This window comes from Aphis gossypii, unplaced genomic scaffold, assembly GCF_020184175.1.
Source record: "Aphis gossypii isolate Hap1 unplaced genomic scaffold, ASM2018417v2 Contig00955, whole genome shotgun sequence".
NCBI classification, from domain to species: domain Eukaryota; kingdom Metazoa; phylum Arthropoda; class Insecta; order Hemiptera; family Aphididae; genus Aphis; species Aphis gossypii.
In genome coordinates this window covers 19684-36776 of record NW_026083381.1, presented here as the reverse complement: position 1 = coordinate 36776, position 17093 = coordinate 19684, and the positions used below count along the sequence as shown (strand labels likewise).

General features: G+C 32.6%; 1 protein-coding gene across 1 annotated transcript; it reads right to left on the bottom strand.

Annotated features, from left to right (window-relative positions):
• Positions 1 to 6168: 6168 nt before the first annotated feature.
• Positions 6169 to 14924, bottom strand: LOC126555626 (uncharacterized). Its single transcript, XM_050210524.1, has 2 exons — positions 14368 to 14924; positions 6169 to 8680 (listed from the first exon to the last, which is right to left on the bottom strand). Exons 1-2 carry the CDS (start codon positions 14922 to 14924, stop codon positions 6169 to 6171), a joined length of 3069 nt encoding a protein of 1022 aa, XP_050066481.1.
• Positions 14925 to 17093: the final 2169 nt, after the last annotated feature.

Sequence of the window (17093 nt, the reverse complement as noted above, 5' to 3'; positions counted from 1 at the left end):
ATAACATATTTTGAAATAAAAAAAATCGTAACACAATATTATTATGTATTCAAGCCCGGAGGTAGGTACCTGATAAAACTTGACTACTAATAATTTTGATAGGTTTATTTTTTTTACTTTTGCTTGACTCTGGTTGGCTATTAGAATGATTTTCTTCAAAACTTTCATTTTTATTTTCATCATCAGTATCTAAGAAGTATAAAAATATTAAACACATTATTAAAAAACAACTTTGAATAGATACATGTAAGAGTTAAATAAGAAACCAATAAAAAATAAATATATTAAGATACCTGAGAAAACTGGAGGGCTAATAGATCTATGACTGTGTTTGTTAGAACGGCTGTTAGTCTGACTTTCTTCAGCTGAAGATAAGTCCGATGTGAATTGGGCTTTTTTTGCTCTTTCTTTGGCATCAATGTAAGATTCTAAATATTAAAACATATACATACATATTATATATACATTTGTATACATACTAATAAATTTATTTAAAATTTTCAATAATAGTTTAAGCATACATTAATAAATTATTGTCAAATGCACTCACTGATAGGGTTTTTAGTATGGATTATTCTTGCTTTAAAAAAATCATAATCAAATTTATTCGGAATTGCTCTTTTTTGAAGTAACATAGATGCATTTTTAACTGAAGGTTTTGGCCAGGCACAGTTCCCATTTTTCCACCAATGACTTGGGACTGCACTAACTGAATTATCTTTTTTAAAATTGACAATTGACCACATTATAGGACTTCTGAAACCACAGATATATATAATAATTTATAGCTTATTAGAAATATAAACTAAAAATCTATGAGCTAATTTAAAATAAATAATTTATAATTACTATGACTGAGAAAATAGTACACATACTTAGTTATAAGCTATAAGATATAGAAATTAGGAATTTATATTAATAATAATTAAAAAATTATTGTATATGAGTAATTAGAAAAATATAATTTAATTTAGATAGGTAGGTAAATAACACTTTATTGCCAGTTTATAATAATTATACATCGATAAATAAGATTATACTTTAAATGGTTGGAACTTGCAACATAAACAAAATTTAAAGATATAAAATAAGTAAAATAAATAGTATGGGTATATATAATATAGGTCTTGATATTACAGTAGTATGTAGGTAGTAATAAAAATGTTAATAGTGAATACACTTAGGTATAATAAGAACCTATTCATATAACAAAATAATTTTAACATTTCAGATTACAAATTATAATTATATAACTTAAGATTATTTTAATTTTTAAGATTAACTTAATAAATTAACAATATTTATGAATGTAAAATTGGAATAGAAATTAGTTGATTATTAAAATTAAAAACAATCATCTTTTTTGTTACATCAGATAATTTCCACCGCATTAGGTTGTCGGATATGTTATTTAATATAAATATATTTAACTTTGATGATCGTATTGGCTTATTATACAATTGTTCTTTATTTTTAAACATAAATCCGATTATCACTGGTTCTTTAGTAAGACTAAAATACGCAATATTTTCCACTTGTACAATTTCTCCATGTGAAGTAAGAATATATTTATTGGCTGTTTTTTTAGTATTTATATTTATTTTATTTTTAATCTCAACTCTTAAATATTGAGGACCACAAGTATTTTCTACTAATGGGCCATCACAATGCTCATTGCTCAAAATTATATCTTGTAAAAAATCAGTGTTGATCACTTCATTTTTACATTTTTCTTCATGCCTTTTAACGACCTGTTCTAAAGGTTTTTCATGTTTACGTAACATGGATTTTAGAGTCTTCATAAAATTCTCAAAGGGAAAACAACTACACAAATCAAGTGGACCAAACCGACGATAATCGTCACAAATGTGTAGAAGTCCATGTATATTATGCGAGGCTAAATGATCACCATAAATATTTTGAAACGTTTTAACAAAATATATAAGCAGATTTTCAGCGTAATTTATAATTTTATCATCCATTTTATCAGGTCTTAATAATAAGGTCATTGCAATACTTAGAGCCATAAAGTTGTCGAATACATTTTTAGAAATAACTTTTTTCAAAACAATTGGACCAGTATATAATAAAAATTGGCGTAACTCTGTTGCCTTCCATCGATTATAAACTCTATAAACTCTATTTCTCTCGGTTTTCTGGCAAAATCATTTGGTATAAATAATTTAAGATGAATTAATGAAGAAGATATCTGTTTAATTTTCCAATTGGGTAAACGAGTTCTTAAAGGTCCATGTATCCAAAGGTTAATTAATTTTCTCACAACCCCTAAACATACCAAATGCATATAATCCATGGAAAAAGAATTAACCATGTCAACACCAGGAACATGGATTAGGTCAGATAAAGTAGACACATGATGTAATTCTTGAGTCATATTTATATAATCGTCATGAGTTCGTTTTTTATACCCACCTTCTTTAAATGGAAAACTCATTCGATTTTTGATATATTTTCCATCTTGGGTACACCTTGTACAAGAATAAAATCCTGCATGACCCTTAGTTTTCAAAATAAATGATTTTGCAGGGGCATCTGTACAAAACGTATGAATTATCACTTTTTTAATTGAATTATTTATTTCAACACCATTAATAACAACATCTCTTGCTTCTTCTATGAAATCTTTAAGAAAGTCATTACTATCACAAGGTTTCTCGTGTCCATGATAAAGTCCAACCAAAAAAACATGTTGAATATAGGGCTGTATATATGCTAATATTGGCCAAAATTGGCTACCACTGCTTTTGGCTAACGGCAGACCGTCTATTCCAACAACAACTTTTAAAATGTTTTCGAACTCTAAGTATAATGAGAGTCGTTGAATGCCTTCTTTTAAACCAAAATTATGGTATTTGCCTAATCCTAATACTCTAATACTAGAAATCTTAGATGAGGATAAATTAAGTAATGTTCTGGCATCAAGAGGTAGTGCTTTAAGACATTCTACGCATTGGTGGCTTCTTAAAGTATGCAAAAGTGCATTAACTGTAGTATGAGGTACATTATAATCAACTATCCAGGATGACAACAATGATTTTAAGGAAAGTTCACTATTAACATTACAACAGTTTCTAGAATAATCGATAGTATTAGAAGTTTTGTAAGTAACATATTGGTTGTTTAATAACATTTCTTCATCAGAATGATTATAAACAATATTAGAAACAGATTCATTTTCAAAACTACAACCAACACTGTTACTTGTACTAATATCATGGAATTTGGGTGATGAATTTGGGACAGATTCAATCAATTCAAGTTGCACTGGTGTTGACTGAACCTTCGTAATAATAGGAATACTATCATTATTCGATGATGGTAATGAGTTCAACAGTTCAAGCTCCTGTTGGACTCTCCTACGTTTTGTTCTGTAGCTTCTAATCATTATGTACTGGTGTACAAAAATATTTACAAATACCTATTACGGAACATTAAAAAGAAAGATATAATATGGTCACAATAACTAATTTAATTTGTTTTCTACAAAACTATAACTACCTATATATACTAAATAAAAAAAAAAAATGGTAGGTATTTTGTATTATTATCATAGGTATAATAGGCAAATATTTTATGAATTACAATATGCAAATCAACTTTGCTACAGAATCTACAACATTAGAAAAAAACCTATATAAATCATTTTATTTTAAACAATGAATCATAATTTTTTTTTAATAATATGTAGGTACCTACTTCAGTTGTATTTTAGTCTATAATTTATAGGAAAGTCATGGTGACCACAATCCATGTTTATATAATTAGTTAATATTATATTATTAAAGTAGGTAAATAAGTATTTTGAATAACTTTTTGTTAATTTAGGTAATTTCTTTTTAAAGACCCATCACCCCTTCTTAAATTAAATATTTTAATCTAGGTAACAATGATCATGCTTTAAAAATAATATTTGAGTACCTATAAGCATATTTCAAATAAATTAAAATACACTAGAATATTATACACTATAGGTATTATATCAATAAATAAATAGCAACAAAATAATATTTATTAAAATAAGTAGTACCTACCTAATTAGTTAATGCTTTCATTGATAAAAACTAAATATAACTTTTTTATATAATTAAAAGTAATTTAAATTCACCAGTTTTAGAAATAAGCATAAATAAGTAAAAATTAATAATATAAAAATTTTAAATAAACAATATAGGTTATACAAAATACCTTACCTATAAACGATGGCATAAACATTAAAGTGAGAAAGTAAAATAATTAATTTAATATAGGTACCTATGTTATTAAGTAATAAACTTAACAATTGCAAAATATACAACACTATTAGTATTACTCACTAAATATTGTATTTGTATTAGTAGACCTTATGTTTAAACAAATTAAAAGCACAAGCTAAAATACTTACGATAATCAAAGTTGAAAATGAATAAGTTCAAGCGTCAGTGTGTCACATCCAAACAGAAAACACCAAATGGTATAAATAATACGCATAAATCACTTCATAGACGTCATGTATAATGTTAATAATATTATAACGTTAAACGAATACAACACAGTGCACGAAACACGATATTACAATAAAAATTAACTGCAGTCTGCAAGATATAAAATTGTAGACGACAGACGCGACGGCGCGACGCAAAATGGACGCACGGTTAAGACGGTTCAGTGTTCACTATAACGCGTGTTGCGCCGGCGATCCTAATGAACGGTTGTCGCCTGACACACAGTCCTTGGGATTAATGTAGGTAGGGCAAATAAAACAATAACTATAGATATATGAAATAATACAAATAATACGTGTATTAATTTGCTACACGCACAACAAAACAATATTATATATGTTATAATACAATGTACAAGGGGAGGGGGCGGGGATCACCGTCTGGCCTGTACCGCTGCAACTATGACTGGCGCCTTGAGCTGGAGATGAACGGCTTAGCTGCTGGATGTCGCGAGCAAGCGCTTGTTCAGCAAAACCCTTTGTCGGATCGGACACTGGTGTGGAGCAACACGTTCACGAGCAAGTGAATACGTAGCGGAGCAGCGAGTTGACACGTGGTTTACGTGAGTGCACCTGAGCGTAGGGCGATCGGTTGACAACAACAACCAAAGAACTCGTGGATCAACGGAACTCGGACTGTACAACAACAGTAATACAAGTGGAGCAACGAAACGCTAATAACAACACCACAACACAAGTAATGGCCGTCAAGCACAAACGGCACAAAAAAAACGTGGTTAGCGTAGAAAAGTACCGACGAGCAAAGACGCGTACTCTTTCACGGACGGAGCAGAACGACGAAACGGACAACGAACGCACCGGTTCGCCGGCGGCAAGACGCCGTTAACGACAGTCTAGCCAACATAGCTGACGGCGCGCAGCGAACATAATCATGGTTACAAAGCGCAACACCTGATAGTCAAAAAGATCGAACATACTCCCCCGTTACAAGTTCCAGCAAACTTGTAACCAGAAACTTCGATCGAGCAAGTGGTAGAGCAGGTGACTATTTGAACAGAGCAGTTGAACGGATGAGCGGTCTGTTGAGCGGATCAGCTTGAGTGAATGAACGGAGCAGTTGAACAGGTGAACGGTCTGTTGAGCGGAGCAGCTTGAAGAGGTTAACGGAGCAGTTGGTGTAGATGAACGGAACAGTTCAGTTGAGCGGAGCAGCTTGAGCAGACGGACGGAGCAGTGGCCAACAGTGATGAGCGGGATTTAACAAGGGGGGAACATTGGTCATGGACCATTACAATATCAAATATTAATAGAACAATTAACAGATATAAAATATATAAAAAAAAACATAAACAAATACATATGTTTGAGCATGAGCGTAAAAAAAAACGATTTTTAATGGGTATCACTAAGTTCAATAGGAACTACAAATATAACATTTTTTTTTTTTTAATACAAAAAGACATACAAATGTCAACAACTTAATACCTGAAAAAATGACAATAAAATACAGGTGGAAAAAATAAAACAATAACAATTACCATACCTTGCACTAGTCCCTGAGGCGGATCAGCCGACGTAACATCCAGTAGCAGGCATGATGATGGTTGATAAGACAATTAATTATTTACATAATGAACATAGCGATAACATACAAAAAATAAAGTGTAAACAGATAACGGATACAGGAACGAGGAATCTTTGAATACCTACGGATCTGTGGGTAGAGGAACTAGTTTTACCACTGGTCTAGTAAACACCCCCTGTTTAGTCATCACCTTAGCTACCCGTACCACATTATCGGTTCCCGGATACACCTCGATGATTCTTCCCAGTGGCCACGATAGCGGAGGTGCATCATTAGTCTTAATGATAACCATAGACCCAATTTCGAGATTGGTCTCGGTATTCGTCCACCTACCACGAGCTTGGAGGGTGTTCAAATATTCCCGAGACCAACGCCGCCAAAAGAACTGGAAAGACTGCTGGAGGAGCTTCCAGCGAGTCTGCAGTCCCAATTGCGGACTGGTATCAACAGGCTCTGGAATAGCCATCAAGGGACGACCAACCAAAAAATGTCCAGGTGTTAAGCACTCCAAGTCATTTGGGTCAGATGATTCTGGCACCAGCGGACGCGAATTCAAGGCGGCTTCTACCCTACACAAAACCGTCGCGAACTCCTCCAACGTCCAGATTTGAGAATTCATAGCCCGAAGAAGCAATGACTTGGCCGACTTAACGGCGGCTTCCCAAATTCCTCCAAAGTGGGGAGCACCAGGAGGGTTAAAATGCCACTCACAAGCAATATGACCCGATAACTGATCCCTACTATCCGGATGATTAACCAATTGACGCAGCTGTCTGGCCGCACCAACAAAGTTGGTGCCACAATCTGAATAGATTGACGTCGGTAGGCCACGACGAGCCACGAACCTATCTAGGGTCAAGAGAAATGCCTCAGTCGAGAGGGCAGACACTAGTTCCAAGTGCACTGCTTTAGTGGTCATACAAACGAATACCGCAATGTAAACTTTCACGATACGTGCCTTTCTCAAGCTTAGTTCCTTCATTTGCAAGGGACCTGCATAATCTATGCCGACAATCGAAAACGGGTGAGCTTCTCGAACCCGGAACCCCGGCAGAGCAGCCATGATGGGTTGTGGATTGTCAGATGACATTTTGGCACAGATCACACACTGACGAATCACCCGATGAGCTATCCGGCGAATGCCAATGATCCAGAACCGCTGTTGAACCAGAGCAATAAGCAACCGTGGTCGAGCGTGACATGCATATAGGTGCCAATGCCGGGTTATTAGAACAGCTAAATGCGACTCTTTCGGAATCAAAATTGGGTGTTTTCGCCTTTCTGACCAATTCGAATTTTGTAGACGACCGCCAACTCGGACTATGCCGTTCGAATCCAAAAACGGACAAAGACGAGCTAGCGTCTTGGACTGAACCGGGCTCCCCCATTGTAGACCGCATACTAAAGAGCTTAGATAGCATTCTTGGGAGCATCTGACCACGATTTGTAGAGCATCATCCAACTCGAACTGCTTTAAAAAACCTACCTCAACACTCTTCTTCCTACAAACCAGCATGAACCGACGCAAACGAGCTATCACGCGAATCATGTGATTGAAGGAAGAGAAGCAAGCGAACCATTCCCCGGGAGGAGCTTCCCGGGTCAATAAACTGACCTGTTTTGTCTCTGGCAATTGTTCCATCCCTAAGCAAGGGATCTCTTGCGACCAAGTTTCAATAGGAGACTTAAGAAAGTTGGGTCCCTTCCAATATAGCTTACACTTCCGGAGCTCGGAAGGAGAGAGCCCCCGAGAAGCACAGTCGGCCGGATTATTTTCTGACCGAACATGTTTCCAGCTGCAACCAGGGATCGTTGACTGAATTTGGAATATCCTATTTGAGACAAACGTCTTGAACGATGTATGTGGATTGTTTAACCAAGACAGCACGATCGACGAATCCGACCATGCAAAAACATCAGACAATGACAGTTGACACTCCAAGATTCGTTTGAGCCTCGCCAGCCACAGTGCGAGGAGCACCGCACCGCTTAACTCTAAGCGAGGAATCGTTATAGGTTTCATTGGAGCCAATTTTGTTTTGGCACCCAGAAGGAATACGTCTGTAACTCCGGACGGATCAGTCACGCGGAGGTATACTACAGCAGCATATCCCTTCTCGGAAGCGTCACAGAAACCACAAAGAAGATAACTACATCCGGTGGAGCAACCGATGTATCGAGGTATCCTGATTTCACGTAACCAACTCAGTGAATGGTAGAAGTTGCACCATTCTTCAGAAATATCCGCGGGGAGCTTACTGTCCCAATCAATCTGGGCAATCCACAGACGTTGCATGATCGTCTTGGCATAAAATATTGTCGGAGACAGCATCCCTAACGGATCGAATATTCTAGCGATCATTGACAACACGCCTCTCTTGGTAAGAATTAACCGGAACTGGTTAGTGTGAAAAGAAAAGAAGTCTTCTCCGGCATTCCACCGCATTCCCAGCACTTGTACTGAATTGTTTTGATCAAACGACAGTGGATCTCTTGAACAATCTTCAGTTTCCAACTTGGACAAAAGCTCCGGAGAATTACTGGCCCATTTCTTCAATTGCAGCCCTGATCGAGCGAGCGTCTTGATCAGCGTCACCCATGTTATACTGAGACTATAGTACGGGCAAGAAAGTCTAACCACAATAATTAATCAGAGCAGAATTTAATTAGTTGTTGGAAGATAAAACGATTCTGGATAGAGCAAATGTGAGAGCAAGAGTTAGCACAGCTAGTCCAACTAATCAATAATAAATCACCGGTGCAAGCGTTGAGCAACGATGCCAAATGAAGATGAATAAATAGTAATAAACAAATTACTTAAAAGTCAAATGCTAAAATTGATATAGGCAACACCTATACAACCCCCAACTTGCACTATCTAAACACCTGACAAAATAAGATAACAATCAGAAGATAAATGACACTAAACAACAACAATAAGAATAAAAACAACTGATATTAATCGGGGAGCACCAACTAATACAATTGAGTCAAACCCAAGTGTAACCGAACAACACAGTACCTGTGATAACGATAAAATTAATTTTAATAACTATTATCCAGCTAAAGAAAAAACAACCAATTATGTAATATATACCCTCAGACTTCAGTTGAGCAACCTTACAGAGGATAATATAATATAAAACAATAAATAATAATATATAAAATTTAAATTTCAAATAATAGTACAGTACCTGAACAATGACACGACCCACGACGTACACCTAAAATCTTATACTATACAAAAATATGATAGCTAGATGCGTTGACAGTGATACTGTTAACACTCCACTGTCAGCAAGAAAACAATAAACTTAAAATAATAATATGAACACCCAATCAATTCAATAACCCATAATCACACTAATATGAGTGTTAACTAGACCAGCAATTGAAATAAACACCTATAGTTTATAACTTATAATAAACAAAACAATAAATAATAAATAAAACCAATATATTATAGATAGGTGTATATTAATAATATAACAATATATTACTATATTAAGCCTAATCAATGAATAAATTTAACCCAGGGAGCACCAGTATAAAACTAATTATAATATTCAAAGTAAATGAAAGCTAGTCAATGATAATGAAAAAAGGAAAAGAACTTAACCGCATCAGCAACGGATATAACTTAACACCAAAATAATATGTTTAATTATTAATATTAATAAAACAATGACAGAGCAGTCGATTGAGTTAAATAGTTATTTCTAATCCTATTAAATAGCACTACCCTATATTTTAATATTGAGACCCCATAATCCCATATATAATATAATAAACAAAGGCAATACTATTAATATAGATCTAAAGCTACCAATTAGATAAAAACAAAAGGTAGGAGATAGGAATAGGATAAATAAATTTATACACTTTATATCTATATGCTATAGCTACAAACAAAATGCTCTACTCACATGAATCCAAAGTACCAAATCTGTTGATGGACCAATCAACCACGCTCTGCTACCAAAATGTTGCGCCGGCGATCCTAATGAACGGTTGTCGCCTGACACACAGTCCTTGGGATTAATGTAGGTAGGGCAAATAAAACAATAACTATAGATATATGAAATAATACAAATAATACGTGTATTAATTTGCTACACGCACAACAAAACAATATTATATATGTTATAATACAATGTACAAGGGGAGGGGGCGGGGATCACCGTCTGGCCTGTACCGCTGCAACTATGACTGGCGCCTTGAGCTGGAGATGAACGGCTTAGCTGCTGGATGTCGCGAGCAAGCGCTTGTTCAGCAAAACCCTTTGTCGGATCGGACACTGGTGTGGAGCAACACGTTCACGAGCAAGTGAATACGTAGCGGAGCAGCGAGTTGACACGTGGTTTACGTGAGTGCACCTGAGCGTAGGGCGATCGGTTGACAACAACAACCAAAGAACTCGTGGATCAACGGAACTCGGACTGTACAACAACAGTAATACAAGTGGAGCAACGAAACGCTAATAACAACACCACAACGCAAGTAATGGCCGTCAAGCACAAACGGCACAAAAAAAACGTGGTTAGCGTAGAAAAGTACCGACGAGCAAAGACGCGTACTCTTTCACGGACGGAGCAGAACGACGAAACGGACAACGAACGCACCGGTTCGCCGGCGGCAAGACGCCGTTAACGACAGTCTAGCCAACATAGCTGACGGCGCGCAGCGAACATAATCATGGTTACAAAGCGCAACACCTGATAGTCAAAAAGATCGAACAACGCGCGTCAATATATAAATATAATAATACCAATACGTGTTACGTAAACATGAGCGACAGAAAACATAATTTACCCGCTATAAATAATTCCTAAGCAAATTATAAGGAATGATTTCGTCGTACCAACAGTAACGAGGTACCACTGATAACATAATCGAAACATCATGTACTACCGATAATACAATTTTAGTTCAAATTACAAACATTATTTTCGACTATCCGTGGTGAGACACATATTACGAAATAAAAATATTATTATTATTAAATAACGCGTCTTCGTATACGCAAACTTACAAAGTTTATGTACAGTAACTACGGTTTATTCTAATTTCTAAATATTGAAATGTATTAAAATAACATGAAGTCGTAAAATATCCTATACATTTACGCATACACAAGGACAAGGTGTTTTACTTATTATTTTCGAATATAAATGCATCTTCGCAAACGCACCCCAATATAAATAATTTTTTTTTTGGTTTTTATAACACCATAATGTATATTTTTTGCCAACTTATGATTGTTACGATACATGGCGCATGAGCAACCCAGGATCAACATATTATCTAAAAGCAGCCTGTAATAAATATAAAAAATGATAAAATAAAAGTTTTAGTAGGTAACACAAAAAACTGTACAAGGGCAAAGCCGGGTTATTCAGCTAGTTATATATTATGATATATTGATATACATGCATGAAGACATCCACTAAAGGTGGTGTGTGTTGTGTTTAGGAAAAGGAACATACTAATAATTATTTAATATCATGATTATTTTTACATCGACTATACTAATATCAGTATATTATAATTTTCATAATCCCATTTATTTTAAAGAGGACTCCACACCCGCATGTATTGTCTCTGTCTTACAGTTAATGTACAACATAGCAAAAAGCCAAAAACTGTCCCCGGATAAAACCACTCGGTCTGTACTCTGTACAAGTACAACAGTTGTTGCAAGATAAATTGAGCAAGCCGCGGCGGTGGCACGATAACGAACAACCAGGGGTTTCCGAACTGAACTTGAATGCCAGCCGAAACATTTATTTTTATACATTTATTATAATAAACAAATTGGTGACCCGACTAAAGCATGCTGCGACTAAATGATATAAATATACAATAACAGTTATTGTTATTTATTTTATAAGTAACTTATAAAATAAGTTAAACGTGTAAAAATAAATTATAATATATACGTATATAAAAAGTGGGCAAGTGAGTACCGCTCTGCTGTACATTAGGTGCCGTATGGATCATTATTATATATTATAGGAGTGTTAAATTTGAATCCAATGATAGTTATCATTGTATACGAAAAACGATTCTGAACGAAGATGATTTGTCAGCCTAGGATATAATTTCTAGTAAAAAAGGTGGTTTAAAAAAACCAGCTTATATTAAAAAATATTTTGAAAATTAAATCACGTAAAGAAAACGTGAATCTTAATAACTGGTAAAATTTTCAAGTATCTACGACTTATACTTTTTGAATAATAACAAATATTTAAAATCGTTTGAGGATAAATCGTTATCGTTACGCTATTTCGTTAAAATTTAAAATTCAAACACACTTAAAATTTTTCCTATAATGATGCTTCGAGTTTTCTCTATAAATACTTGAAGGTAAACTTATGGAAAACTTAGTGTTGTATTTTTAATCCTTAGTTATAAACACAAAAAATTTTATGATTTTTCAACTTCAAATATTTCGCAAATATTCATAATTTTGACGAATTTTCGTCAAAATTTGAACTTCAAATGCTAATAAAAAAAAATTGTGCCTATGTATTCTTATAATTTTTTAATCACTATAAGAATAACATATGAGGAACTTTGTATTAAATTTTCAAGTATTTTGATAGGGCCAAAAAATTTTATCGACACTTCAAAAATATTTTTTCAGAAAAATTGAAAATTTCAGTTGTCTATAAATAGCTCAAAAAAAGTCAAAATATTTTGAAATTTAAATCACGTAAAGAAAACGCGAATCTTAATAACTGGTAAAATTTTCAAGTATCTACGACTTATACTTTTTGAATAATAACAAATATCAAAAATCGTTTGAGGCTAAACTGTTATTTAACGCGGTTTTTGTAAAAATTTAAATTTCAAACACTCATAAAAATTTTTTGTCTGAATCCGGTAGAGTTTTTTTTACAGATATTTGAAGAAAAATGTATGGAGAACCTTGTACCAAATTTTCAAAACTTAGTTATAAAAGAAAAAAATTTTATGATTTTTCAACTTCAAAATTACTTGCAAATTTTCGCGTTTTCGACAGATTTCGTAAAAATTTGAACTAAAAACGCTTATAAAAAAAAATTGTGACTAACGATTTTTAATTTTTTTTAGCTACATTAAAAACAACTCATAAGGAACCTTGTATTAAATTTTCAAAACTTTTTGGTCATCCAAAATTTTTTATCGACACTTTAAAAAAAATTTTTCAAAAAAATCGAAAATTTCAGTGGTCTATAAATAACTCAAAAAAAGTCAAAATTTTTTTAAAATTTAACTATATACGGATACTACTGACATTAACATTTGGTGAAAATTTCAAGTATTTTCAGTGATTAGTTTTTGAATTACAACCATAAAAAAAAATCGATTTGGTCGAAAACTGGTTTTGCGTAAAAATTGCCGTTTTTCCGTCATTTTTTTTTTGTTTTTCTCGATTTTTTTGAAAACTGTTGGAAAATGTTAACTTTTTACCTCTATAATGCACCAAGGATATTCACTTTTACATCGGAAACCACCCCCATAGTTTGAAATTGGAGCATTATTTCGACTAGTTATGCTGTACACAGACACAAAAAAAAAAAAACAAAAAAAAAAAAAAACATACATCATTGTAAAATCAATACATTCTTCACTCCGTTCAGAATCTAAAATACTCAATTAATACATATTATATAATATGTTTATTTTATGGTCAAATAGTTAAAATATGTGTTCATATTACACTGCGTTCATTAAGTATGTTCTTGTATTTTAAATAAACATATTGTTAGAATATAATATGTCATCTTTAATAGCTATATATATATATATATTATAGGAATTCATTGTATCTATATTTTTATTTGATGTTGCTTAAAATATTTTCCAGTCTATTATATGAACATATTGTCAGAATACCTATCCGAACATGTGTTATCAATAACTTTAGATCTACATTGTCTTAATATTTTCATCTGATGTTGCTTGAAATATTTTCTTGTCCATTAAATATATATATTGCTACAATATGTTTTAAACATTCATTTTTAAAATATAGTTTTGTTCATAATATAAACATATTGTCAAAATGTTTTGGACCAACATATTTTCAAGAACATAAAGAAAACATATTTCTGCAATATAAATATTTTCCAATTGCTGTGTGGGTAGTGAATCGAGTTCGTAGGTTTTTATGACATCTTTAAAAACTATTTTTTTATTTTTTATTTGAATATCGCCGTTTAATAAATTGTTTCTAATACTCTTAAATATGTGTGATATATCATAAATTAAGTATAGTTTTTTACCGTGTATTTCTGTTGTTGGGTTCGTTTCAGTACCTCCCAGTAAAGAAAACAATTTCCTATTTTGAGATCCTTGGTCACATATTAATGCCGTGGGCAATAGTCCAATATTTAAAATTTCTTTAACTGAATGTTGTAATAAAGTATCTAAATCATTACCCTTAACACCATTAGAAGTTAAAAAATAACATAATGGAAATTTCCAATTAGTGTATAGCCCTCTTACCATAATGACTAGAGTATGTTTGGCCAATTTTGGAGATCGGCCTAATGGACCCAAGTCTTCAAAGCCCTCAATTATATCAAGAGTTTTGTTATACTCTATACATTTCATTATTGCCATCTCATCAAATAATATGACACACCGTTTATCAATATTGGTCATCGTTGTAACTTTTAATTTCATTTGATCTAAATAATTTTGAATGAAACCGGGTACATAATCAATAGATTTTAACCATCGACGTACAGTACTTTCGGCCGGAAGGACTATACCATTTCTCCTTAAGAATTTGTATGTTGAAGACGATTTATAATAAAGGGACATTGATAATTTTTTTTCTGATTTTGACCACGGGCGACGGTTTTTATGCAAAACTTGCATAGTCATAATGGCTTTTGAGTTAATTGAATTAAATTTAGTATTGTTGAAAAATTGTTCAATATATTTTTTTTTTCATTTTTTTCTTTAAAGTGCTAATGAGAGCCCGTTTTCTTTTTAAAATTCTTCGAAGGTTGTTTATTTTATCTTGAAGTATAATATGTTTTTTATCTGTTATTGGAAGAGGCAGAGACAATTTTGTTTGAGGACTTGGTAAATCTATTAAAGACGATACCCAGGACTTTGTGGTTGGTGTTATAGATAATGAAGGGCTGTTTGGAAATAAATTTTTGCAAACCAGTGTTGATTGTTTTTGTACAGTATCATATTTACGCGTAGGTGTTAAAATTTTGAATGAATCTGGTGATGACAAATTACAATCTTGAACACTAAACCCTACACAAAGTGTTATATATAATTAATTTTTTACTTTTTTTTGTACCTTTACTTTATTTTAGTCTATACCAGAGATATTCAAACTGTGCGTCACGGCTTTCAATTATGGCCCACCATTTTTAGTACCTATTCTTTAGTCAGAGAACGTAATTAAAATATTATGATCAGTTATAGCATTTATTATAGCATTATGATATAGTTGAGGCAGTGAAAGAGAGCCCTGGCAAAAACCAGAGTATAAAAATTACCAATCATAAATATTTAATTAAATTTTTTCTTTACTACCTATTTATTTTTTAATTGACTTATTATTCAGTCGTATGATAAATAAATGAATATTAACACATTATAATAATTTACATACATAATAAAACCATTGATTTTTTTGTCATTACTAATTTGGGGGCTGTTAGAATATCATATAGATATAAAGGAGCCGTGAGATGAAAAAGTTTTAATACCACTGGTCTATACTTTTTCGTAAAATTATAACATTTAAACATTCTTAAAAATATCCATTTACTTAATAATAACGCCCTAAGGAACAACATATTTTATAAATTTGATATTAACATAAATGTATGATTTATTATTTAAATTAATTATTTATATACATTGAATGAAACTAATAAAATTTAATCTAATTTACTATTGATTTACCTGCTAAATATTTATTCGGAATCGCATTTTGTTTTAGTTTCATTCGTTTCGAATTCATGTACATAGTGTCATCAAAATGATTGGAACATATATACCTCTTTCTCAATTTTTTCGGACTCAAACTTTCTAAGTGAATATTTCCTTAAATAATATGGAAAATAATTTTTATTTTAACCAAAAACATAATTTATGTTTTTATAATATTTTTTATTTTGAATAAAATAAACTTGCCAAAAAAAATAAATACTTTAAATAAATACTTGCCAGAAGTAAGTATCCATTGATTATGCAATTCGATTTTTGCTGGAAACGGATGGAAAATATTTTTTGAAGTCCTTCTGGTCAAATTGCAATTAAAATAAACGCATTTATCTCCGGAAATTGTTAATCAATAAAAAAAATTTGGAGATGATTTTTTAGTTTTCACAATAAATTAAAATTCATAAACACAAGTAATCAAAATAACGCAGTACATAGATAATAGGATCAGAGACGATCGATGACTGTCAAGTGTTAACTGTTGTCTGTTTTAATTTTTATTCTGGTCGAAGTAAACAATAATACCTATATACTATAGTATGATCACAACGACGAGTGAGAACATCGCATCTAATTTCTAGAAATCCCTTTATGATTTTTATAATTTTGTATCAATTAGCTGTGGTTCGTGGCGTATAAGAGTGTTATTTTTATTATTTATATGTGATAATAATAATATAATATACAAATATACAATCGGGAATTAAAAATATATATAATAAAGTTATCGTAGCTGGCCCAGTGGAGCAGCTATATTATGACGGCGTGACGTATGGTTATAGTTGTATGGTTCAGTGCGGCGAGTGCGGGATTATACAATATTATTCTATTTTTATGCTATGTTCTATAAAAGACAAGTGATTTATACTGTGGCTCCGTTTAATTAATATTTTGACGTTCAATTGAATAAAGTTCAATGTTTTGAAGGCCTCCCATTCATAGGTATATTAGTGGTGCGGTGCCGCGGCGGAGAGCATATTATTATATTATAATCGGAGCAATAATCGAAATCAGGATTCAAGACGTCTGTCACTGCTGTAAAGAACCTGAAACTGATCCCCACTTCTATAAACTATACTAGCG